At 45.5% G+C, this 26,183-nt stretch overlaps 2 protein-coding genes across 2 annotated transcripts in view; one reads left to right on the forward strand and one right to left on the reverse strand.

Moving 5' to 3' along the window:
- Window positions 1-36: 36 nt before the first annotated feature.
- Window positions 37-8,855, forward strand: sac3d1 (SAC3 domain containing 1). The gene is made up of 3 exons (XM_062965371.1): window positions 37-112; window positions 2,982-3,652; window positions 4,988-8,855. Exons 2-3 carry the CDS (start codon window positions 3,040-3,042, stop codon window positions 5,452-5,454), a joined length of 1,080 nt encoding a protein of 359 aa, XP_062821441.1. The 5' UTR covers window positions 37-112; window positions 2,982-3,039; the 3' UTR covers window positions 5,455-8,855.
- LOC100556673 (neuroblast differentiation-associated protein AHNAK) overlaps window positions 8,341-26,183 on the reverse strand; it is a 67,808-nt gene continuing 49,965 nt past the window's right edge. Inside the window, exon 5 of the mRNA XM_062965368.1 lies at window positions 8,341-25,926. Within this exon, the coding sequence (XP_062821438.1) occupies window positions 9,532-25,926 (16,395 nt within the window). The 3' untranslated portion in view covers window positions 8,341-9,531. The remainder of the gene's footprint in view (window positions 25,927-26,183) is intronic.

The raw sequence follows: 26,183 nt of genomic DNA on the forward strand, positions 1-26,183 counted from the left end.
CCAACTCCCATGATGCCTCATTCTGGCTGGGGCTGGTGGGAACTGCAGCAGGAAGGCCCCAGTTTGTCGTCTCCAGCCCAATAAGATCGCAGGCAAGTCCTTAATCTCCCAGGTGGACTACAAATCCCATCTCCCTTATTATTATTATTATTATTATTATTATTATTATTATTATTATTATTATTATTATTATTATTATGACACAGCAAACAACATAGATATGCTGGATTTCGTATCACAAAATCACAAGTATTATTATTATTATTATTATTATTATTATTATTATTATTATGGCCAGGGCCCTTGGATTGTATTACTATTGAAGTGTATGGCCCTATAGATTATGGCCATGTCCCTTAGGTAGTATTATTATTATTTCTATGCATGATGATATTATTATTATTATTATTATTATTATTATGACACAGCAAACAACATAGATATGCTGGATTTCGTATCACAAAATCACAAGTATTATTATTATTATTATTATTATTATTATTATTATTATGGCCAGGTCCCTTGGATTGTATTACTATTGATGTGTATGGCCCTATAGATTATGGCCAAATCCCTTAGGTTGTATTATTATTCTTTCTATGCATGATATTATTATTATTACAGTAGAGTCTCACTTATCCAACATAAACGGGCCGGCAGAATGTTGGATAAGTGAATATGTTGGATAATAAGGAGAGATTATTAATATTATAATACATTGTATATACATGTAATATTAATAATAATATTATGATGTAATACAATGTAATAATAATTATAATTGACTATTACAATTGTATATTTATATTACATGCAATATTACTAATAATATTGCGATATAGTTGTATAATGTAATATATTGTATGTATATATACTTGTAAACCGCCCTGAGTCCCCTTCGGGGTGAGAAGGGCGGTATATAAATGTCGCAAATAAATAAATAAATAAATAAATAAATAAATAAATAAATAAAAAGCTTATTAAACATCAAATTAGGTTATGATTCTACAAATTTAGCACCAAAACATCATGTTATACAACAAATTTGACAGAAAAAGTAGTTCATTACACATTAATGCTATGTAGTAATTACTGTATTTACGAATTTAGCACCAAAATATCATGATATATTGAAAACATTGGCTACAGAAATGGGTTGGATAATCCAGAACGTTGGATAAGTGAGACTCTACTGTATTATTATTATTATTATTATTATTATTATTTTATTGACACAAAGACATAGTATGACACAGCAAACAAGATATATATGCTGGATTTCATATTACAAAATCACAAGTCGAACACTTGTGATTTTGTAATATGAAATCCAGCATATTATATATATTATGATGGCCAGATCCCTTGGGTCCTATTACTATTGAAGTGTATGACCCTATAAATTATGGCCAAGTTCCCTTGGGTTGTATTATCATTTCTCTTCATATTATTATTATTATTATTATTATTATTATTATTATTATTATTATTGCCAAGTCCCTAAGGTTGCATTACTACCGTATTTAAGTGCACGGATCTATAGAGTTATGGCCAAGTCCCTTGGGTTGTATTATTATTTCAATGCCTGATATTATTATTATTATTATTATTATTATTATTATTATTATTATTATTATGGCCAGGTCCCTTGGGTTGTATTGTTATTTAAGTGTATGGCCCTATAGATTATGGCCATGTCCCTTAGGTAGTATTATTATTATTTCTATGCATGATGATATTATTATTATTATTATTATTTTATTATGACACAGCAAACAAGATAGACATGCTGGATTTCGTATCACAAAATCACAAGTCAAACACTTCCCAAGAGTCTAGGACTGTGTGATGTATTTTTGGATGATGCGTGCAGATCCCAGTCGGGTGGCCTTTTGCAGTTGGCAGATCGTAATTTTGTCAATGTCTATTGTTTCCAAATGCCGGCTGAGATCTTTTGGCACGGCACCCAGTGTGCCCATCACCACCGGGACCACCTGCACTGGTTTCTGCCAGAGTCTTTGAAGTTCAATCTTGAGGTCCTGAGAGCGGCTGAGTTTTTCCTGTTGTTTTTCGTCAATGCGACTGTCACCTGGGATGGCAACATCAATGATCCAACCCTTTTTCTTTTCCACAACTGTGATGTCTGGTGTGTTGTGTTCCAGAACTTTGTCAGTCTGGATTCGGAAGTCCCACAGTCTCTTTGCGTGCTCATTTTCCAATACTTTTGCAGGTTTGTGATCCCACCAGTTCTTTGCTGCTGGGAGGTGGGACTTGAGGCATAAGTTCCAATGAATCATTTGGGCCACATAGTTGTGCCTCTGTTTGTAGTCTGTCTGTGCGATTTTCTTTCAGCAGCTGAGGATATGATCCATGGTTTCGTGGGTTTCCTTGCAGAGTCTGCATTTTGGGTCATCAGCTGATTTTTTGATCTTGGCCTGAATTGCATTTGTCCTGATGTCTTGCTCCTGGGCTGCAAGGATCAGGCCTTCTGTCTCCTTCTTCAGGGTCCCATTCGTGAGCCAGAGCCAGGTCTTCTCCTTGTCAGCTTTTCCTTCAATTTTGTCAAGGAACTTTCCATGCAGTGTTTTGTTGTGCCAGCTGTCAGCTCTAGTTTGTAGTGCGGTTTTCTTATACTGGTTTTTTGTCTGCTGTGCTTTGAGGAGTTTCTGATTTTTGACTTCAATCAAAGCAGATTCTTCACTTTGCTTTCCATATTCTGCCAGGGCATGTTCTTCTTCTTTGACTGCTTGTTTGACTTATAAGAGTCCTCTGTCCCCTGATCTTCTAGGCAGATATAGCCGGTCAACATCACTGCGAGGGTACTTCTTCTTCTTCTTCTTCTTCTTCTTCTTCTTCTTCTTATTATTATTATTATTATTATGGCCAAGTCCCTAGAATTGTGTTACTATTTCTGTGTAAGACTCTATAGCATTATGGCCAAGTGCTTTGGGTTGTTTACCCTTCCTTTCCTCATTTTCCAGGACTTCTTTTCCCAACCACACGGACCATTTGGTGCCAACACATTGATTGTCCGGTCAAATGGGAGGCCTTGACCTGGCCGAAGAGTTGGACGATGTGGACTCTTCCACGCCGGCCGTGGGCACTTGTCCCGGAATGTGCCCAGCCTCAGAGTTTGACCGCCGCAAGTGCCAACACCGCCTCCACCGCCTGGAGCTGGGCCCCCCTCCGTCGTGCCAACCAGACGCATCCTTAGCGGTCAAGGAATACTCCCGCCCGGCGGCTGGAAAGCCCCCTCCGAGGCCGCAGGAGCTGCGCCCGCCCTCCGTGCTGCTGGACACCGTCCGGCACCTCTTGTTGTTAGATGACGATGCCAAGGGAGACGAAGCTGAGCGTTGTGCCTTTATAACTGACCGCCTCCGTGCTGTCCGGCTGGACCTGACCCTCCAGCGCTTGACCAGCCAGCCTTGCGCCATCCCCATCCTGGAGCGGGCCCTGGTCTTCCTCCTCCACGCCGGGTATCGGCTTCACGCCCAGCCGGACACCCGCTTCGATGCCCACCTCCACCGGGAACAGGTCCAGGAGAGCTTTGCTGCTTTGCGGCGTGCCTACCGTGAGGGTCAAGCCAAAGATCAAGGGGTCGTCGCTGCCTCCGAACCCCGCTTCCAAGCCCTCTTCCTCCTGTACAATTTGGGTGAGGACAGCGGGCATTTGGGCACTAGACATCCCTATATTCCTGGGTTGGAAATGTCATTTCCTAGTCGGTGCTATCATCAAAACATGGGAATAGTTTATTAAATTGCCAAAACCTTGTTATTGCGGGAGGGACGTCATCCTGCAGCCAAACCATCTTGCTCTGGTTTTTCAGTGAATATTTCCTAGAGCAGTGATGGCCAACGTACGACACGCGTGTCAGCACTGACACGCCTAGCCATTTTTGCTGACACGGTGCCGCATGCAGATTGATTGGATGACTAATGTCTTTTGTGGCCAAATTTGGTGGGATTTGGTCCAGTGGTTTTGTTGTTTACTCCATGGGAATTATGCACATTACATTTATTTATATATGTATATGTGTGTGTGTGTGTGTGTGTGTGTATATATATATATAAAATTCTATTATTATTGTAGTATATTATCATATTATTACTATTGTCCTAGAGTCTCAACCAATTCAACATTGTTTGGGTCACAAAAATGAAGTCTCTGGAGGATAACCATTCCTTTCAAAGGAAGGACTGTACAATGAAGCAGGAAATGACACTTTCAAACCAGGAACGAAATAATTTCCGTATTTTCTTACATTGTGTAATTGGAGCGGAGATGGGATTGGGCGGTGTCCTGGATAGGAAGGCATTTGATCACCTGTCCAAATGCCCAGTGATCACCTGTCCTCACTCTTAACTTATATCTGCTCACCTGTCCAATGCCCATTGACTTAATTTATACTCAGTCAGTGGCTTGTTATATTCGGTTACCTGTCCAATGTCCAGTGGCTTAACTTATATTCAGTCAGCGGCTTAAGTTATATTCGGTCACTTGTTCCAATGCCCAGTGGCTTAACATATATTCAGTCACCTGTCCAATGCCCAGTTGCTTAATTTATATTTGGTCAGTGGTTATAAGTTATATTCGGTCACTTGTCCAATGCCCAGTTGCTTAATTTATATTTGGTCATCTGTCCAATGCCCAATGGCTTAAGTTATATTCAGTTACCTGTCCAATGCTTAGTGGTTTTATATTCTGTCAGTGGCTCAAGTTATATTCGGTCACCTGCCCAATGGCCAATGGCTTAAGTTATATTTGGTCACCTGTCCAGTGGCTTTATTTATATTCAGTCAACTGTCCAATGCCCAGTGGGTAAATTTATATTCGGTCAGTGGCTTAACTTATATTTGGTCACCTGTCCAATGCCCAGTGGCTTCACTTAGATATGGTCACCTGTCTGGTGCCCAGTGGTTTAAGTAATATCCAGTCACCTGTCCAGTGCCCAGTGGCTTAAATCATATTCTCCTTTCTACCCAAACAGGTTCTCCAGCAGCCCTCCGGCAAGTCCTCCACCTTCCCAAAGGCTCCCGGACCTCCCCGGACATCATCTTGGCTTTGGCCATCCATTGGGCCTTCCTGGAGCGCAACTTTGCCCGCTTTTTCCGCCTGGCCAGTGCTTTGCCTTACTTGCCCAGCTGTGCCTTGTGGCATCACTTAATGGGCGCCCGCCGACAGGCCTTGGCCACCTTCAGCCACGGCTTTAGCGCCCGGAATTGCCGGTATCCCTTGGCACGGCTGGCTCGGATGCTAGCCTTGGGTGGCGCCGAGGAGGCCGGCCAACTGTGCCGGGAACACGGCTTGACCGTAGTGGACGACAGCGTGGCCTTCCAAAAGGGGACCTGGAAAGATTCGGTGGTACCGGAGCATCCGTGGCCTTCTTGCCCATTCATGGAGGGCAAAAGCGGGCAAGAGACTCTGCTGGACCTGGCAGAACGCCTCTGCCGCTAACTGGGAACTCTTTGTTTTCATTGTTTCCTTGATTTGTATTGTAATGGATATTATTATTTATTGTATTGTTCACTGTGTTGTGATGTGTTGTTCTTTTATATATACATCTTTATTTATGCATGTAGAATATTTTCTTTGTTCCTATAGTCATTCTTTCTTGTTAACAATGTTGTTATAGCCCAAGATGGCTGGAATTCTGTTACCCGGGTCTGTGGCGCAGACGGGAGAGCAATGAGTCACTGACCAGGAGGTCATAAGTTCGAGGCCCGCTCGGAGCTATGTTTGTTTGTCTTTGTCCTGTGTTAAAAAGGCATTGAATGTTTGCCTAATATGTGTAATGTGATCCGCCCCGAGTCCCCTTCGGGGTAAGAAGGGCGGAATATATATGATGTAAATAAATAAATAAATATGCTGTTTATATTGTATTGTTCTGGGCATGGCCCCATGTAAGCCGCCCCGAGTCCCCGTTGGGGAGATGGTGGCAAGTGGGGTTTATATATATACCTGTGGAATAATGTCCAGGGTGGGAGAAAGAACCCTGGCCGTATCATTTTATTTCTTACTACTTTTGAGGCATCAAGTGACTGCCTTCATGTTGTAAGCCGCCCAGAGTCCCCATGGCAAGATGGGGGGTGGGATAGAAACAAAGTTTGATTCATGATTAATTGTCTGTTTGAAGCAAGTGTGAATGTTGCAGTTTGCAAGCTTGAATAGCATTTAGTAGCCATGAATCTGCAAAGTTAATCAGTGAGATAGCACAAGGGGTAGTCTGGCTGTTGTTGCCTGGAGACATCCTCTGTTTGGGAAGTGTTCACTGGTACCTGATTGTTTTCTGTCTGGAGTTCCCGTTTCTGAATTGTGTTCTTAAATAAAGTTTTATTATTATTATTTGTTGGCTGGGATTTAATAATACTAATAATTTATTCTCATTGCTGGATAATAATAATATATCCCCAACAGTGTGAGAGTAATTATTATTATTATTGTCATCATCAACATCAAGTTATGATTACACTCTCGTCCTTGTGGGAGATAAATAATATGTGAGTTTATTATTGTTGTTTTATTGTTATTACACTCTCATTCTTCTTGAGATTAAATATAATAATACCTAATAATAATACCAAAACTGTAAGCCGCTTTGAGTCCCCTCTGGGATAGAAATACAGTAAATACATATATTATTATTACAGTAGAGTTTCACTTATCCGACATAAACGGGCCAGCAGAATGTTGGATAAGTGAAAATGTTGGATAATAAGGAGAGATTAAGGAAAAGCCTATTAAATGTCGAATTACGTTATGATTTTACAAATTAAGCACCAAAACATCATGTTTTACAACAAATTGACAGAAAAAGCAGTTCAATACACGGTATGTAGTAATTACTGCATTTACGAATTTAGCACCAAAATATTGCAATGTATTGAAAACATTGACTACAAAAATGCATTGGATAATCCAGATTGGATAAGTGAAGGTTGGATAAGTGAGACTACTGTAATAATATATCCCCAACAGTGTGAGAGTAATAAATCATTATTATTATTGTCATCATCAAGTTGTTATGATTACACTCTCATCCTTGTGGGAGATAAATGAGTTTATTATTGTTGTTGTTATTGTTATCCTTCTCGATATAAAATATAGTAATACCTAATAATAATAATACCAAAACTGTAAGCCGCTCTGAGTCTCTGAGTGGGATAGAAATACAGTAAATACAGATATCATTATTATTATTACAGTAGAGTCTGACTTATCCAACATTTGCTTATCCAATGTTCTGGATTATCCAACACATTTTTGTAGTCAATGTTTTCAATACATCGTGATATTTTGGTGCTAAATTCATAAATACAGTAATTACTACATAGCATTAATGTGTAATGAACTACTTTTTCTGTCAAATTTGTTGTATAACATGATGTTTTGGTGCTTAATTTGTAAAATCATAACCTAATTTGATGTTTAATAGGCTTCTCCTTAATCCCTCTTTATTATCCAACATATTCGCTTATCCAACATTCTGCTGGCCCGTTTATGTTGGATAAGTGAGACTCTACTGTATTATCTTATCACAGTCTCATTCTTCTTGGGGGAGATAAAATAATAAATTTATTACCTTTTTATTGTGGGATTTATTATTATTATTACTCTATTTTATCTCCCTCGAGAATTAGTGCAATAATAACATATGAAGCGACTGAAATTGCTTTTATTAATGGTATAATATTGTTTTTAAAACGTTTGGAATTTTAAACATGTTTGCAAATTGTTATACTGGTTTCTTGTATGATTATATGTATGGAATGTTTTTTTTATGTGTAAACCGTTCTGAGTCCCTATGGGGATAAATAAAGTTTATAAATAAAGTTTCGTTGTTCCTATTAGGGACATATACAAGCCGCTTTACCAAGCCGTTTGATGTGCGTTTATTGTGGCTGTTGCTATAATTTTATGTTATTGTATTGTATGTTACTGTTATTGTATAATTTTTATGCTTATGTATTGTTTATTTTACACTAGCTTTGGTTTGCAGCTTTGCCCAGGTTATTTGAAAAAGTCAATTTTTGAATTGTACCAAATGCATAATGTTGTGCGTGAACTAAATATAAAGCTTCCTTGTTTAGTTTTTTCCAGTCACCTCACAACCTCCGAAGATGCCTGCCACAGATGTGGGGGAGATGTCAGGAGAGAATGCTTCTGGAACATGGCCATACAGCCCGGAAAACACACAACAATCCTGTGATTCCGGCCATGAAAGACTTCAACAGCACATTTATTTTATTATTATTATTATTATTTTATCATCATCATCCTCATCATCATGCTTCCATCCTTTCCATTGTTCAACCCACTTTTGCAAATAAACAACCCAGTGGCTCAAAAGGTTAATAAACAGTTTATTTTGCATTGTACAAGGTCATTCCCCATACATTCTGAATTAAAAGTTTTGCTGGTAAAGTGCCGAAATAGAGGGTTTCCCCCCCATTTACTGTTTTAGTTTGAAACCGAAATATCTTTGTTAATCTTAAAAGAGATCCGATGGATGGGAAGGAATAAAGTAACCGTTGAAGAAAAAAAAATATGTTCCACCACTTTGAAAACTCCTCTGCATTATTATACAAAAATAACAAAATATATGGAGGAAACCAAGATAGGTGATGTTTGCCACGATTCAGTTTGGTGTGTTGTCCCTTTTGTCAAACAATACTGAAATTATTTGAAATATACAGATTTTCGGTTTAAGAAAGCGAATACAAAATTGGAAATTTTTGAATCATTTCAAGTCTCCAAATTTGGTGTATCTCAGTTGCCTCAATATATTTTACAGTGTTTTTTTTCCCTCTTTTTTAATATATCCATTTTCCCCATGATAACCATGTCACTCCCTCCTCCCAAAAGCCAAAAAAGGACACATTTCTGTCAATCCAGAGATTTTGCAAAATTGGGAAGAAATAAAAGATAATGTTTTTAAAAAGCGGGCGGTAAGTAAACAATAAAGCTCTCGGCAGACAAAGCGCAAACCCAAAGCCGAAAAATGCATTCCTAAGACCTGTACACCCCTTTATTTTATTGTATTTATTGGCACAGCTTTAAAATATCACATAATTCGAGACTTTTCCTCTTAGAAATCTATAGGATTTATATTTCCAACCGATAATCGGAACCAAAAGCACCCCTTCGGACGGCCGCTTTGACACTTAAAAAGTACAAATCTATGGATTTATTCCCAATTGATATTGATCACTGAACCAGAAGCCCCCCACTTCGAAACTTAAGAAATACGTAGTAATAATAATTGGCACATCTCACAGTTTATTCTGAAAAATAATATCCTGACTTCTCGTGACGGCTTTGGTCTTGCATAGCTGTATCTATGTTGAAAACAGTAGTAGACTCTATTAAAAAAAACATTGGATTTCTGGCTATGAGGCCTACTGTTTTGCCGAGTATTGCAAGCGAGGAAATGTATATATATATACATACACACAGATGGAAGGGGTGGAAAGAGATGTGTTGTTTTCTATATACACCGAGGCCGTATATGTACACGAAACACACGCGGGCGCTTTATTCTTTCTTCTTGGCCACCGTCAGCTCCACCGACGGCACCCGGAAGCCGGCTTTCGTCCCGCTGTCGTTGCTCGAAGACGAGGACAAGCGGGATTTCTTGGACGCCAACGACGCCGTCTTCTCGTCGTCGCTCCCGGTGACTTCGTAGGAGCCTTTGGTTTTGGAGCCGATCCCGCCGAAGGTGCCGAACTTGAGCTTGGCGCTGTGCTTGCCTTTCTCCCCTTCGTGCTCCAAAGTGCCGGTCGGCGTCGAATGCGAGGAGTGGTCGTCGCTGAAAGACGAGGAGCGGTGCCGGGACTTCTTGGTCTTGAAGAAGGAGAATTTCCCTTTGGGCGAGGCGGCGGACGCTTCTGCGCCGACCTCGACGTCACCCTCCAAGGAGCCCAAGCTGGCCTTCAGCTCTCCTCCGGACACTTCTCCGCCTTTCGCTTTTGGCTTCGAGAATGCAAACTTGGGCATCTTGATTTTGGATTTCTTCAGCTTCAAATCGGGTTCTTCCAGCTCGACATTCGCAAGGACGGTCGCCTGCGGGAACTCGACATCAACCCCGACTTCCCTCCCGGTCGCCTCCTGCCCCGAAACAACAAATTTGGGCATCCTCATCTTCGGGAATGAGATTTTCCCAGACGGGCTTTCCAAACGGCCGTGTGGACCTTTGACGTCGAGTCCTCCCTTTGGTCCGGAAACGTGGAGGTCTCCCGTCCCTTGGACGCCGACGTCGAATTCTGGAGATTTGATTTTAGGCCCTTTCAAATTGATGTCGAAGTCCGGCCCGGAAACTTTGGGAGCGGAAACGTTGAGGGACGGTCCCCGCAAGCTGACATCTGGCGCTTCAGCGTCGAACCTCATGCCGGGCATCTTCACTCCCGCCGTGCCCACTTTCACATCACTTTTCAAACTTGGTCCTTTCAGGTTCAAATCGAAGTCTGGGGCGGAAAGGTTCGGCCCCTGGAAATCGACGCCGGGTCCTGAAATGCCGACTCCTTCGCCTTCGCTGGAGATGCCAAACTGGGGGAGCTTCATGCAAGGAAGTCTGATCATGCCGCCGCCGCCGCCGCCTTCTAAGTTCACTTGAGGCCCCTCAAACTTTGGGGATGAGACGCCACCAGAAAAGCCGAGATCTCCCTTCACCTTTGGTCCTTTGAGATTCACATCAAAATCAGGAGCAGAGCCCATTTTCACCGCCGGTCCTTTCACGTCAAGGTCCGGAGCGCTTACGTTGACGTCTAGACCTGGAGACTTTGGCAAGTTGAGCTTGCCTTCGAAACCGCCGATGTTGACATCTGGACCACCGAAACCGACCTTCGGGCCTTTCACGTCACCGGAAAGACCCAAGTCTCCTCCTAGTTTTGGTCCTTTAAAGCTGAAATCGCCAGTGCCTCCTAAACTTGGGCCTGAGACATCGATGCTCGCGGAGGGAGAAGGTCCTTGCAGGTTGACGTCGGGCCCTTCCAACTTCACTCCCGGTTTCCCGATCTTCGGCAAGCCGAATTTGGGGAACTTCAGCTTCCCTTCTGGACCATGCAGTTCTGCTTGAGGAAGCTCAACATCGCCCGTTATCTTTGGTCCTTTCAAGTTGAGATCCACTTCTGGGGCAGAGAGGGATGGAGCGGCGATATCGACGGAGGGGCCTTTCAGGTTGACGTCTGGAGTGTTGAGTTTGGCATCAAAGCTGGGCACTTGGACATCGCCTTCCAATCTGGGGCCAGACAAGTCAACGTTCCCGCCCGAGAGATTGAATTTTGGCTTCTTCAGGTGGACGTCGGGACCTCCGATGTTGACGCCAGGGAGGCTGGCACTTCCTCCGGGAACCGTAATGTCAAGGTCCGGCGACTTGATGTCTCCTTCCACTTTGGGCAACGAAGCGTCGGCCTTGAACACGGGAGACTTGATGTCGAACTCGACGTCGGGGAAAGAGAGCTTCCCGAAAACGGATTTCCCCTTCGGCGACTTGACGTTCAGATCTCCTTTCAGGGACGCTTCGGGGACGGAGATGCTTCCTTCCAAATCGGGCGATTTCATACCGGTGTCCATCTCTCCGCTCACGTCAAAGCCGGCCTTCTTGCCTTTGATTTTGGGCCCGCTCATGTGGATCTTCGGCATCTTAAACTTGCTTTTCTTCCCTTTGGCGGAAAGGGCCACGTCGGGCGACTCGAGGTTCAGTTCGCCTTCCGGAAGAGAGACGTCCAAATTGGGAGACTTCACTTCCGCCTTGGGGCTCTTGGCTCCGAACCCAAATTTCGGCATCTTAAATTTCGGGAGTTTGACGCTTCCTTCGGGACCTTCAACATTCACATCTGGACACTCCAAGTCAATATTCGGACCTTTGACACCAATCCCTGGACCTTCGAGGTCCATTTCCGGGCCTTTGAGGTTGATGTCCCCTTTGGCCTTGGGTCCTTTCAGATTCAAATCAATGTCCGGCATGGATATCTTCGGGGTCTTGAAATGCATTTCGGGCATTGTGACATTAGGGCCTTTCAACTGTCCTTCAACATCCAAACTGGGAGCTTCAACGTTGACTTTGGGGCCAGAGAATTCCAATTCTCCTTTGGGTAGATTGACATCAACGTCAGGTCCTTCTCCTTTGAATCCAGACAGGCCAAATTTGGGTAACTTCATCTTGGGTAACTTCATCTTTGGACCATGGAGATCCACATCTGGAGCATCGATGTCCAACTTTGGACCCTTGATGTCAATTTCAGGGCCTTTGAAATCTCCTTCGAGTTTTGGCCCAGAAATGTCGCCCTTCATCTGTGGTCCTTTCAGGTTGAGATCGACATCAGGCATGGAGATTTTGGGCGCTTTCATGTGCATTTCGGGCATCTTAAATTTCGGGCCTTTCCATTTCCCATCTGGACCTTCCAGCTCAACGTCTGGAACATCTACATCTAGTTTTGGTCCTTTGATGTCAAAATCAGGACCTTCCAACTTGGGTGCTGACACATCGACATCTCCTTTCACCTTGGGACCTTTCAGGTTCAAGTCAAAGTCTGGCATTGAAATTTTGGGAGTCTTAAAATGCATGTCGGGCATTTTGAACTTCGGCCCTTTCAGGTTTCCTTCAGGACATTCCAAGTCCACATCTGGTACTGAAACATCCACTTTGGGACCCTTTAGATCAAAGTCTGGTCCCTTCAGGTCACCACCAATCTTGGGGACGGATACATCCAAGTCAACATCTCCCTTCACTTTGGGGCCCTTCAAGTTGAAGTCCATATCTGGCATGGAGATCTTTGGAGCTTTGATGTTCATCTCAGGCATCTTAAACCGGGGGCCTTTCAGTTTTCCATCTGGTCCTTCGATATCAACCTCCGGAAGATCTATCTGAGGACCTTTCAGGTCAATATCAGGACCTTTTAGATCTCCTTCCAGCTTTGGGATGGTCACATCCATATCACCTTTCACTTTAGGTCCTTTCAGGTTCAGGTTCATATCTGGCATGGAGATTTTAGGTGTCTTGAAATGCATGTCTGGCATCTTGAATTTAGGGCCTTTCAACTTTGGATCAGGAACTTCAAGATCAACATCGGGAACGTCAACATCTAGCTTCGGCCCTTTAATGTCAAAGTCAGGACCCTTGAAATCACCTTCCAACTTTGGCACGGAAACATCCACATCTCCTTTCAACTTGGGACCCTTCAGGTTCAGGTCAATGTCCGGCATGGAGATCTTGGGAGTCTTGAAATGCATGTCGGGCATCTTGAATTTGGGACCTTTCAGCTTTCCTTCTGGACCCTCAAAATCCAAGTCTGGTCCTTCAAGGTCTACTTTTGGAAGAGAAACATCAAGGTCTGCTTTAGGAAGACTCACATCCACATCTGGGCCTTCTGCTTTGAAGCCTGGCATCCCAAATTTGGGCATCTTGAACTTGGGCATCTTCAGTTTTCCTTCTGGCCCATGGAGGTCAACATCTGGAGCATCAATATCAAATTTGGGACCCTTTATATCAAAATCTGGTCCTTTCAGATCTCCTTCAAGCTTGGGAGCAGAAACATCTAGATCTCCCTTCAGTTTGGGACCTTTGAGGTTGAGGTCTACATCAGGCATGGAGATTTTAGGTGCCTTGAAGTGCATGTCCGGCATCTTGAATTTGGGACCTTTCAGCTTTCCATCTGGACCCTCAACATCTAAGCTTGGTCCTTCAAGATCTACCTTTGGAAGAGAAACATCCAGGTCCGCTTTGGGAAGATTCACATCCACATCTGGACCTTCTGCCTTGAAGCCAGGCATCCCAAATTTGGGCATCTTGAACTTGGGCATCTTGAGTTTTCCTTCTGGCCCATGAAGGTCAACATCTGGAGCATCGATATCGAATTTGGGACCTTTGAAGTCAAAGTCTGGTCCTTTCAGATCTCCTTCAAGCTTGGGAGCAGAAACATCTAGATCACCCTTCAGTTTGGGACCTTTGAGGTTGAGGTCTACATCAGGCATGGAGATCTTTGGAGCCTTAATGTTAAATTCAGGCATTTTGAATTTAGGGCCTTTCAACTTTGCATCTGGACCTTCAAGTTCAACATCGGGAACATCTACATCTAGCTTTGGTCCTTGGATGTCAACATTGGGACCTTTAAAGTCACCTTCCAATTTTGGCAAGGAAACATCCACATCTCCTTTCACTTTCGGTCCTTTCAGGCTCAAGTCAAAATCTGGCATGGAGATCTTGGGGGTCTTGAAGTGCATGTCAGGCATCTTGAATTTGGGTCCTTTCAGCTTTCCTTCTGGACCCTCAACATCCAAGTCTGGTCCTTCAAGGTCGACTTTTGGAAGGGAAACATCAAGGTCTGCTTTGGGGAGACTTACATCCACATCTGGGCCTTCAGCCTTGAAACTTGGCATTCCAAATTTGGGCATCTTGAACTTGGGCATCTTCAGTTTTCCTTCTGGCCCATGGAGGTCAACATCTGGAGCATCAATATCGAATTTGGGACCTTTGATGTCTAATTCCGGTCCTTTCAGATCTCCTTCAAACTTTGGAGCAGAAACATCTAGATCACCCTTCAGTTTGGGACCCTTGAGGTTGAAGTCTACATCAGGCATGGAGATCTTTGGAGCCTTAATGTTAAATTCAGGCATTTTGAATTTAGGGCCTCTCAACTTTGCATCTGGACCTTCAAGCTCAACATCGGGAACATCTACATCTAGCTTCGGTCCTTGAATGTCAACACTGGGACCTTTCAAATCACCTTCCAATTTTGGAACAGAAACATCCACATCTCCTTTCACTTTGGGACCCTTCAGGTTCAAGTCAAAGTCCGGCATGGAGATCTTAGGGGTCTTGAAGTGCATGTCGGGCATCTTGAACTTGGGACCTTTCCACTTTCCATCAGGACCTTCAATCTCTACATCAGGTGCGTCAATGTCCAGTTTAGGACCCTTGATATCAATATCTGGGCCTTTGAGGTCACCTTCCAATTTTGGAGCCGAAATGTCGACATCTCCCTTTAATTTGGGACCTTTCAAATTCAGATCAATATCAGGCATGGAGATCTTAGGAGTCTTGAAGTGCATGTCAGGCATCTTGAATTTAGGTCCTTTCAGCTTTCCTTCTGGACCCTCAACATCCAAGCTGGGTGCTTCAAGGTCGACTTTTGGAAGGGAAACATCAAGGTCTGCTTTGGGGAGACTTACATCCACATCTGGGCCTTCAGCCTTGAAACTTGGCATTCCAAATTTGGGCATCTTGAACTTGGGCATCTTTAGTTTTCCTTCTGGCCCATGAAGGTCAACATCTGGAGCATCGATATCGAGTTTGGGACCTTTGATGTCTAATTCTGGTCCTTTCAGATCTCCTTCAAACTTTGGAGCAGACACATCTAGATCACCTTTCAGTTTGGGACCTTTGAGGTTGAAGTCTACATCAGGCATGGAGATCTTTGGAGCCTTAATGTTCAGTTCAGGCATCTTAAATTTAGGGCCTCTCAACTTTCCTTCTGGACCTTCAAGCTCAACATCGGGAACATCTACATCTAGCTTCGGTCCTTGGATGTCAATATTGGGACCTTTCAAATCACCTTCCAATTTCGGTACGGAAACATCCACATCTCCTTTCACTTTGGGACCCTTCAGGTTCAAGTCAATGTCCGGCATGGAGATCTTGGGAGTCTTGAAGTGCATGTCAGGCATCTTGAACTTGGGACCCTTCCACTTTCCATCGGGACCTTCAATCTCAACATCAGGGGCGTCAATGTCCAATTTAGGTCCCTTGATATCAACATCTGGGCCTTTTAGGTCACCTTCCAGCTTTGGAACCGAAACATCAACATCTCCCTTCAGTTTAGGGCCTTTCAGATTCATGTCCAAATCAGGCATGGAGATTTTCGGGGTTTTAAAATGTATGTCGGGCATCTTAAACTTTGGACCTTTCAACTTCCCTTCTGGGCCTTCAATCTCAACATCAGGAAGGTTTGCATCTAGCTTTGGACCCTTGAGGTCGATATCTGGTCCCTTCAGGTCCCCTTCCAACTTTGGAACAGAAACATCAACACCTCCCTTCACCTTAGGACCTTTTAAGTCCAAGTCTATGTCTGGCATTGAGATCTTGGGCATCTCGAAGTTCATGTCCGGCATTTTGAATCTGGGGCCTTTGATTTTGCCCTCGGGGCCTTCGATTTCCAAGTCTGGGGTTTCAATGTCCATTTTGGGACCTCTTACGTCAAGATCTGCTTTGGGAAGGTTTACGTCCACCTCGGGCCCTTTCATCCCAAACTTGGGCATCTTAAACTTGGGCATCTTCAGCTTGGCCTCCGGTCCGTGCAAGTCAACATCTGGTGCCGCAATGTCCAACTTGGGGCCTTTTATGTCAATGTCGGGACCTTTCAAATCTCCTTCCAGGCTTGGAGAAGAGACATTGAGGTCTCCTTTCAGTTTAGGTGTTTTCAAATTTAACTCCACATCTGGCACTGAGACTTTAGGCGACGAAATATTCAAGGATGGCATCTTAAACTTAGGACCTTTCCCTTTGGCTTGAAGGTCAACATCTGGGCCTTGGACGTCAAGTTTGGGGCCGGAAACATCAATATCTGGCTTCTTTAATTTGACGTCAACTTCGGGGGTGTGAACCTTTGGGCCGGAAAAGTTGAATTTGGGAAGCTTGAACCTCGATTTCTTTGGCTTTGCTTCAATGTCTATTTTTGGTGCCTCCAAGTCAATGTCTGGTCCTTTGAGCTCCACGTTGGGACCTTTGATGTCACCTTCGACCTCCCCCTTTATTTTGGGGCCTCTCAGGTTCAAGTCAATGTCTGGCATTGAGATTTTGGGGACATTGAAATGCATGTCGGGCTTCTTAATCTTGGGAGCCTTTAATTTCCCTTCTGGGCCTTCAATTTCCAAATCTGGTGTTTCAATGTCCAGTTTCGGGGCGGAGATGTCCACTTCTCCTTTGGGCAAATTCACATCCACGGAAGGGCCTTCCCCTTTGAAGCCAGGCATCCCAAACTTGGGCATCTTGAACTTAGGCATCTTGAGTTTTCCTTCTGGTCCATGGAGGTCAACATCTGGAACATCGATATCAACTTTGGGACCTTTGATGTCAAAGTCTGGTCCTTTCAGATCTCCTTCAAGCTTGGGAGCAGAAACATCAAGATCTCCCTTCAGTTTGGGGCCTCTGAGGTTGAAGTCCACATCTGGCATGGAGATCTTAGGCGCCTTGATGTGCATCTCGGGCATCTTGAACTTGGGGCCTTTGATTTTGCCTTCTGGGCCTTCAATGTCTAATTCAGGGCCTTCAAGGTCCACCTTTGGAGCAGACACGTCAATATCTCCTTTCGGGAGATTGACATCGATCTCAGGACCTTCCCCTCTGAAGCCAGGCATCCCAAACTTGGGCATCTTGAACTTGGGCATCTTGAGTTTTCCTTCTGGTCCATGGAGGTCAACATCTGGAACATCGATATCAACTTTGGGACCTTTGATGTCAAAGTCTGGTCCTTTCAGATCTCCTTCAAGCTTGGGAGCAGAAACATCAAGATCTCCCTTCAGTTTGGGGGCTCTGAGGTTGAAGTCCACATCTGGCATGGAGATCTTAGGCGCCTTGATGTGCATCTCGGGCATCTTGAACTTGGGGCCTTTGATTTTGCCTTCTGGGCCTTCAATGTCTAATTCAGGGCCTTCAAGGTCCACCTTTGGAGCAGACACGTCAATATCTCCTTTCGGGAGATTGACATCGATCTCAGGACCTTCCCCTTTGAAGCCAGGCATCCCAAACTTGGGCATCTTGAACTTGGGCATCTTCAATTTTCCTTCTGGCCCATGAAGGTCAACATCTGGGGCATCAATGTCCAACTTGGGGCCTTTGAGGTCAATGTTGGGGCCTTCTGCTTTCAGCAGGGAAACATCGACATCTCCTTTCCAGTTGGGACCTTTGAGACTGAAGTCTAGATCAGGCATGGAGATCTTTGGAGCTTTGATATTCATTTCTGGCATCTTGAATTTGGGCCCTCTCAACTTTCCTTCTGGACCTCCAAGCTCAACATCGGGAACATCTACATCTAGCTTTGGTCCTTGGATGTCAATATTGGGACCTTTCAAATCACCTTCCAACTTCGGCACAGAAACATCCATATCTCCTTTCACTTTGGGGCCCTTCAGGTTCAAGTCAATGTCCGGCATGGAGATCTTGGGAGTCTTGAAGTGCATGTCAGGCATCTTGAACTTGGGACCCTTCCACTTTCCATCGGGACCTTCAATCTCAACATCAGGGGCATCAATGTCCAATTTAGGTCCCTTGATATCAATATCTGGGCCTTTGAGGTCACCTTCCAGCTTTGGAACCGAAACATCAACATCTCCCTTCAGTTTAGGGCCTCTCAGATTCAAATCGATGTCAGGCATGGAGATCTTGGGGGTCTTGAAGTGCATGTCGGGCATCTTGAACTTAGGTCCTTTCAGTTTTCCTTCTGGACCTTCTAAACTGACATCGGGAACATCAATGTCTAATTGGGGGCCCTTAATATCAGAATCAATTCCTTTCAAATCGCCCTCCAATTTTGGCACAGAAACGTCAACGCCTCCCTTCATTTTGGGTCCCTTCAGGTTAAGGTCGAAATCGGGCATAGAGATTTTGGGTGCTTTGATGTTCATTTCAGGCATCTTAAATTTGGGGGTCTTCCATTTCCCCTCAGGTCCTTCAAGCTCAACATCTGGGATATCAAGATCAACCTTGGGGCCCTTGATATCAACGTCAGGACCTTTTAGATCGCCTTCTAATTTTGGGATGGATACATCCACATCTCCCTTCACTTTGGGTCCCTTCAGGCTCAGGTCAAAGTCGGGCATAGATATCTTGGGAGCTTTGAAATGCATCTCGGGCATCTTGAACTTTGGGCCCTTCAGCTTCCCTTCAGGTCCTTCCAAATCGACGTCCGGAAGGTCAACATCCAGTTTGGGACCTTTGATGTCAAAGTCTGGTCCTTTCAGATCTCCTTCCACTTTCGGAACTGAAACGTCGACATCTCCTTTCAACCTGGGGCCTTTCAGGTTCAAATCGATGTCCGGCATGGAGATTTTGGGAGTTTTGAAGTGCATGTCGGGCATCTTGAATTTGGGTCCTTTCAGCTTTCCTTCTGGACCCTCAACATCCAAGCTTGGTGCTTCAAGGTCTACTTTTGGAAGAGAAACATCAACGTCTGCTTTGGGGAGACTCAGGTCCATATCTGGGCCTTCTCCCTTGAAGCTGGGCATTCCAAATTTGGGCATCTTGAACTTGGGCATCTTGAGTTTCCCTTCTGGCCCATGGAGGTCAACATCTGGAGCATCAATGTCAAGTTTGGGACCTTTGACATCAAAGTCTGGTCCTTTCAGACCTCCTTCAAGCTTGGGAACAGAAACATCTAGATCTCCCTTCAGTTTAGGGCCTTTGAGGTTGAAGTCCACATCAGGCATAGATATATTAGGTGTCTTGAAGTGCATATCTGGCATCTTGAATTTGGGGCATCTCAATTTTCCTTCTGGACCTTCAAGCTCAACATCGGGAACATCTACATCTAGCTTCGGTCCTTGGATGTCAATATTGGGACCTTTCAAATCACCTTCCAACTTTGGCACGGAAACATCCACATCTCCCTTCACTTTGGGACCCTTCAGGTTCAAGTCAAAGTCCGGCATGGAGATTTTGGGGGTCTTGAAGTGCATGTCGGGCATCTTGAACTTGGGACCCTTCCACTTTCCATCGGGACCTTCAATCTCTACATTAGGCGCATCAATGTCCAGTTTAGGACCCTTGATATCAATATCTGGGCCTTTGAGGTCACCTTCCAGCTTTGGCACGGAAACGTCAACATCTCCCTTTAGTTTGGGGCCTCTCAGATTCAGATCAATGTCAGGCATGGAGATTTTGGGGGTCTTGAAGTGCATATCGGGCATCTTGAACTTGGGACCTTTCACTTTTCCTTCTGGTACTTCTATGTCTAAACCTGGTGCCTCAACGTCAACTTTTGGAAGGGAAACATCCAGGTCTGCTTTAGGAAGACTCACATCCACATCTGGCCCTTCTGCCTTGAAGCCGGGCATCCCAAATTTGGGCATCTTGAACTTGGGCATCTTCAGTTTCCCTTCTGGCCCATGGAGGTCAACATCTGGAGTATCAATATCTAGCTTAGGACCTTTGATGTCTATGTCTGGTCCTTCTAGCTTAGGGGCAGAAACATCGACATCACCCTTGATTTTGGGACCTCTCAGGTTGAAGTCGACATCTGGCATGGAGATTTTTGGAGCTTTGATGTTCATTTCAGGCATCTTAAACTTTGGGGTCTTCCACTTTCCTTCGGGGCCTTCAATGTCAACAGCAGGTGCCTCAATGTCCAGTTTAGGACCCTTGATATCAAAATCTGGGCCTTTGAGGTCACCTTCAAGCTTTGGTACTGAAACGTCAACATCTCCTTTTAATTTAGGACCTTTCAGGTTGAAGTCAACATCCGGCATGGATATTTTGGGAGCCTTGATGTGCATCTCCGGCATCTTAAACCTGGGCGCTTTCACTTTTCCTTCGGGGCCTTCAATGTCCAAACTTGGTCCTTCAAAATCGCCTTCGAGGTCTGCTTTGGGGAGGCTGACGTCCACATCTGGGCCTTCTGCTCTGAACCCAGGCATCCCAAACTTGGGCATCTTGAACTTAGGCATCTTGAGTTTACCTTCAGGGCCATGGAGCTCAACATCAGGGGCATCGATGTCCAGTTTGGGCCCTTTGATATCCACATCTGGACCTTCTACTTTTGGAAGAGAAACATCGACATCTCCTTTCAACTTGGGGCCTTTCAGGTTCAGATCGATGTCTGGCATGGAGATATGAGGGGTCTTGAAATGCATTTCGGGCATCTTGAACTTGGGTCCTTTCAGTTTGCCTTCAGGACCTTCCAAGCTAACATTAGGGGCTTTAAGGTCTACTTTGAGACCTTTGAGATCAGCTTCAATATTCGGAACAGTGACGTCCATCTCTCCTCTTGATCCTGGGCCTTTCAGGTGCAGGTCAACATCAGGCATGGAGATCTTTGGTGCTTTGATGTTCAGTTTTGGCATTTTGAATCTGGAACCCTTCAGCTTTCCTTCAGGGCCCTCAATGTCGATGTCTGGAGCTTCTACGTCAATCTTTGGACCAGCAAAATCAAGGTCTCCTTTTGGCAGGTTCAGATCTACATCCGGGCCTTCTAGTTTGGGTCCAGAGACGCTAAAGTGTGGCATCTTCAACTTGGGCATCTTCAGTTTCCCTTCACTCTGAAGATCCATGTCAGGAGCACTGAAGTCAACTGAGGGTCCCTTGATGTCAATGTTGGGGCCCTTCAGCTCTCCTTCTAATTTGGGGACGGAAACATCAACATCTCCCTTTAGCTTGGGTCCTTTCAGGTTTAAGTCTATGTCTGGCATGGAGATTTTGGGGGTCTTGAAATGCATCTCTGGCATTTTAAACTTGGGGCCCTTGAGTTTTCCTTCTGGATCTTCAACGTCTACACTCGGCATGTCAATATCCAGCTCTCCTTTGGGAAGGCTCACGTCAACATCAGGGCCTTCGGCTTTGAAGCCGGGAATTCCAAACCTCGGCATCTTCATTTTGGGCATTTTCAGTTTGGCCTCTGGGCCTTCAAGGTCAATGTCTGGGACATCAACGTCAAGTTTGGGACCCTTGACGTCAATGCTGGGTCCTTTCCATTCACCCTCGACCTTTGGAACGGTGACGTCCATTTCACCCTTCATTTTGGGGGCCTTCAGGCCCAGGTCTACATCTGGCATGGAGAGTTTAGGAGCTTTGATATTCAGTTTGGGCATCTTGAACTTGGGGCCTTTGATTTTGCCTTCAGGACCCTCTAGTTCCACCTCAGGGACATCAACATCCAGTTGAGGAGCCTCAATGTCAACGTGAGGCCCTTTGAGGTCCCCTTCTATCTTTGGCCCAGAAATATCCACATCTCCTTTCCATTTTGGCCCTTTCAAGTTCAAGTCTACATCCGGCATGGAGATTTTAGGAGCCTTGATATGCATCTCGGGCATCTTAAACTTGGGCCCCTTCAGCTTCCCTTCAGGACCTTCAATGTCCAAACTCGGTCCTTCAACATCTACTTTGGGAAGGGAAACATCGACATCGGGCCTTTGGAGGTTGACATCGACCTCAGGGCCTTCTCCTTTGAAGCTGGGCATTCCAAATTTGGGCATCTTGAATTTGGGCATCTTGAGTTTTCCTTCTGGGCCTTGAAGATCAACGTCGGGTATGTCAACATCTAGTTTTGGCCCTTTGATATCAACTTCGGGGCCTTTCAGACCACCTTCCAGTTTGGGAACAGAAACATCCACCTCTCCTTTGACTTTGGGCCTTTTCAGATTCAGATCAATGTCTGGCATGGATATTTTAGGAGTCTTCATATGCATCTCTGGCATTCTGAATTTGGGACCTTTAATGTTGACATCAGGACCTTCCATTCCCAGCTCTGGAGCATCAATGTCTACTTTGGGACCTGAAATATCGATCCCACCTTTTGGAAGACTGATATCCACATCCGGCGCTTCTCCTTTGAAGCCTGGCATCCCAAATTTGGGCATCTTCATCTTGGGCATCTTCAGTTTTCCTTCAGGACCATGAAGTTCAACATCTGGCACGTCGACATCCAATTGCGGTCCCTCAAGATCAATTCTAGGACCTTTAAAATCACCTTCAACTTTGGGCACGGAAACATCGAAGCCTCCTTTCGCTCTAGGACCTTTCAGGTTCAAGTCAATGTCTGGCATGGAAATCTTGGGCATTTCGGGCATCTTGAACCGGTGGCCTTTGATCTTGCCTTCCGGTCCTTCAAAGCCCAACTCTGGTCCTTCAATGTCAACTTTGGGAGCGGAAATATCGAGGCCGCCTTTTGGGAGATTGATGTCCACATCAGGGACTTCACCTTTGACGCCGAATTTGGGCATCTTCATCTTGGGCATCTTGAGTTCAGGTCCGTGGAAGTCAACATCTGGGGCGGCAAAGTCCACTTGGGGACCCTTGAGGTCAACGGCAGGGCCCTTGAGTCCTCCTCCCACTTTTGGAAGGGAAACATCCACATCTCCTTTGAGGTTTGGACCTTGCAAGTTCAGGTCAATGTCTGGGATGGTAATGTGAGGGGTCTTGACGTGCATTTCAGGCACGTTGACGTGGGGGCCACCTTTGAGGTGTCCCGCCGGCCCTTTGATACCAAAAGTGGGAGCTTCAACGTCGACTTGGGGACCAGAAATGTCTATACTACCTTTTGGAAGAGTCACATCGACATCAGGGACTTCCCCTTTGATGCCAAATTTGGGCAATTTCATTTTGGGCATCTTGAGCTCAGGTCCATGAAGTCCTACATTTGATGCACCAGCATCTAGCTTGGGGCCCTTGATGTCAATGGTGGGGCCCTTGAGTCCTCCTTCCACTTTTGGAATAGAAACATCCACATCCCCTTTGATTTTAGGGGCCTTCAAGTTGAGGTCAATGTCTGGGATTGAGATTTGTGGCATCTTGACATGAGGACCTTTCAGTTGTCCACCGGGACCTTTGACGCCAATGTTGGGTGCATCTATGTCCAGTTGAGGGCCTTTAATACCGACATGGGGCCCCTTGAGCCCACCTTCTAATGTTGGCACAGATATATCCACATCGCCCTTGAATTTGGGCCCTTTCAGGCTGAAGTCCACATCTGGGGCTGAGATTTTGGGCCCTTCAAGGCCCAGTCTGGGTCCTTCAACAGCTACCTTTGGACTTGAGATGTCAACACTGCCTTTTGGAAGACCGATCTCGACGTCAGGGGCCTCTGCTTTGAAGCCTGGCATGCCGAATTTGGGCATCTTCAATTTGGGCATCTTGAAGTCAGGTCCATGGAACTCAACGTTTGGGGCTCCGAGGTCTACTTCGGGGCCCTTGAGGTCAACAGCGGGGCCCTTGATCCCTCCTTCAAACTTTGGAAGGGAAACATCTACATCTCCTTTAAGATTAGGGCCTTGCAAGTTCAGGTCAATGTCTGGTATGGTAATGTGAGGGGTCTTGACGTGCATTTCGGGCACGTTGACGTGGGGGCCACCTTTGAGGTGTCCCGCCGGCCCTTTGATACCAAAAGTGGGAGCTTCAACATCAACTTTGGGACCGGAGATATCGACGCTGCCTTTTGGAAGACTCACATCGACGTTGGGGACTTCCCCTTGGATGCCAAATTTGGGCAGTTTCATTTTGGGCATCTTGAGCTCAGGCCCGTGAAGATCCACGCCCGGTGCTCCAAAGTCCACATTGGGGCCCTTGATGTCAACGACGGGGCCCTTGAGCCCTCCTTCCACTTTGGGGACAGAAACACCCAAATCCCCTTTGACTTTAGGAGCCTTCACGTTGAGGTCAATGTCTGGGATTGAGATTTGTGGTGCCTTGATGTGAAGACCCTTGAGTTGTCCACTTGGGCCTTTGATGCCAACATTGGGTGCAGCTACATCTAATTGAGGACCTTTAATACCAACTTGGGTCCCCTTGAGTCCACCTTCTAGCTTTGGCACGGAAATGTCCATGTCGCCTTTCAGTGACGGCGCTTTCAAGTCCACATCTGGCACAGTGACTTTTATGGGAGATGTTTCCAAGGATGGCATGGAAACATCTGGACCTTTGAAGCCTACACTTGGAGCTTTAACGTCCAGCTTGGGACCTTTAATGCCCACATCAGGTCCTTTCATGGCTCCTTTGGGGCCCTTGAGGCTCAAGTCAACGTCCGACATAGAGATGCTGGGGATCTGACTGACCACTTCGGGATGGCCGAATTTGGGTCCTTTGACATGGGCCTCAAGAGCTACATCTGGGGCTTGGATGTCCATTTGAGGCCCCGAGACCTCAATCCCACCTTTTGGAGCACTCGCATCAATGGTGGGACCCGATGCAGAAAACTTTGGCAGCTTCATGTGGGGCAATTTGATTTTCCCCTCTCCCATGTCTGGCTCCACAAAACCCACCTTGGGCCCTCTGAAGTCCACCTTGGGGCCTTCCAACGTTGGGGAGGTCACCTTCACACCTTCCTTCAAATCATGCCCTTTCAGGTGGATGTCTCCAGAACCTCCCAACGTGTATTTAGGACCTTTGAAAGATCCTTCGGGACCTTTGACTGTCACAGATGGAGCAGAAACGTCGAGCTGAGGAACCTCAACATCCGAAACCGGGGACCCGATCCCAAACTTGGGCATCTTCATGGCAGGAAACAAGAGGCTTCCTGGACTGTCCGGAGCTTTCATTCCACCGATTTGGATTTGGGGGCCCGAGATGTCAACTGAAGGACCCTTGAGGTGCGTTGGGGACAAACCTGCCTCCCACCTGCCCACGTCCCCTTGGACTGTGGGCCCGGCGAGCCCAACGTGGGGCAAGTCACCTCCTTGAACCCCTGCTTTCAAGTCTATATCAGATACGCCACTCATCTTGCCATTGATTTCTGGACTCGTGATGGTCAGGCCAGGCCCAGAGATTTGAGGTCCGGAGATCTGGACCTTTGACTGTTCCATGCGGATGTCGGGAACGCCGAACTCCAACCTCTGGGAGGGCGATTCGACGCTCGGTCCAGCAAACGTGACCTCTGAAGGCCTTCCTTGGACAGTTCGGCCGGACAAATCAATCTGTGGGATCTTTATGGTGGTGGTGGTTGTTGTTGTCGTCGTCATCATCTTCCCCGGCTCGGTTTCAAACTCGGCTTTTGAGACGTGAGAGAGTTCATGTTTCGGGACCTTGATCTTAAACTCCGGGCTGGTGATGTCGAGGTCTCTGGCGCCTTCGCGGCCACCGACGTCGACAGTATACGCCGTGACACGTTTGGTGACGGTGATGGTTCGGCTCTGGGTGCCCCCGGCCATCTCCATTTCCACGCCGTCCTCCGACTTGAGCCGGGGCTTAATCTTTGTCGTGTAAATCCGCCGATACTCTTCGTCATCTCCGCTCTGGAACACACAAAGAGAAAAGCTTGCTTAAATAAAACACTTGCTCCAAGACCAGAGCAATGGGGAGAGTCAGGAAGATAGTTCCATCTTGTCTCCTGTGCTATAGCAACATGCTATGCTAATTTTATATACATATATATAATATACAATAATTTATAAATATACAATATATTGTATGTACTTATAATATTGATAATAATATTATAATGTAATACAATATTATATTTATTCATTTATTTGCAGTATTTATATTCCGC

This window comes from Anolis carolinensis, unplaced genomic scaffold (genome assembly GCF_035594765.1).
Source record: "Anolis carolinensis isolate JA03-04 unplaced genomic scaffold, rAnoCar3.1.pri scaffold_14, whole genome shotgun sequence".
Classification (NCBI taxonomy): Eukaryota; Metazoa; Chordata; class Lepidosauria; order Squamata; family Dactyloidae; genus Anolis; species Anolis carolinensis.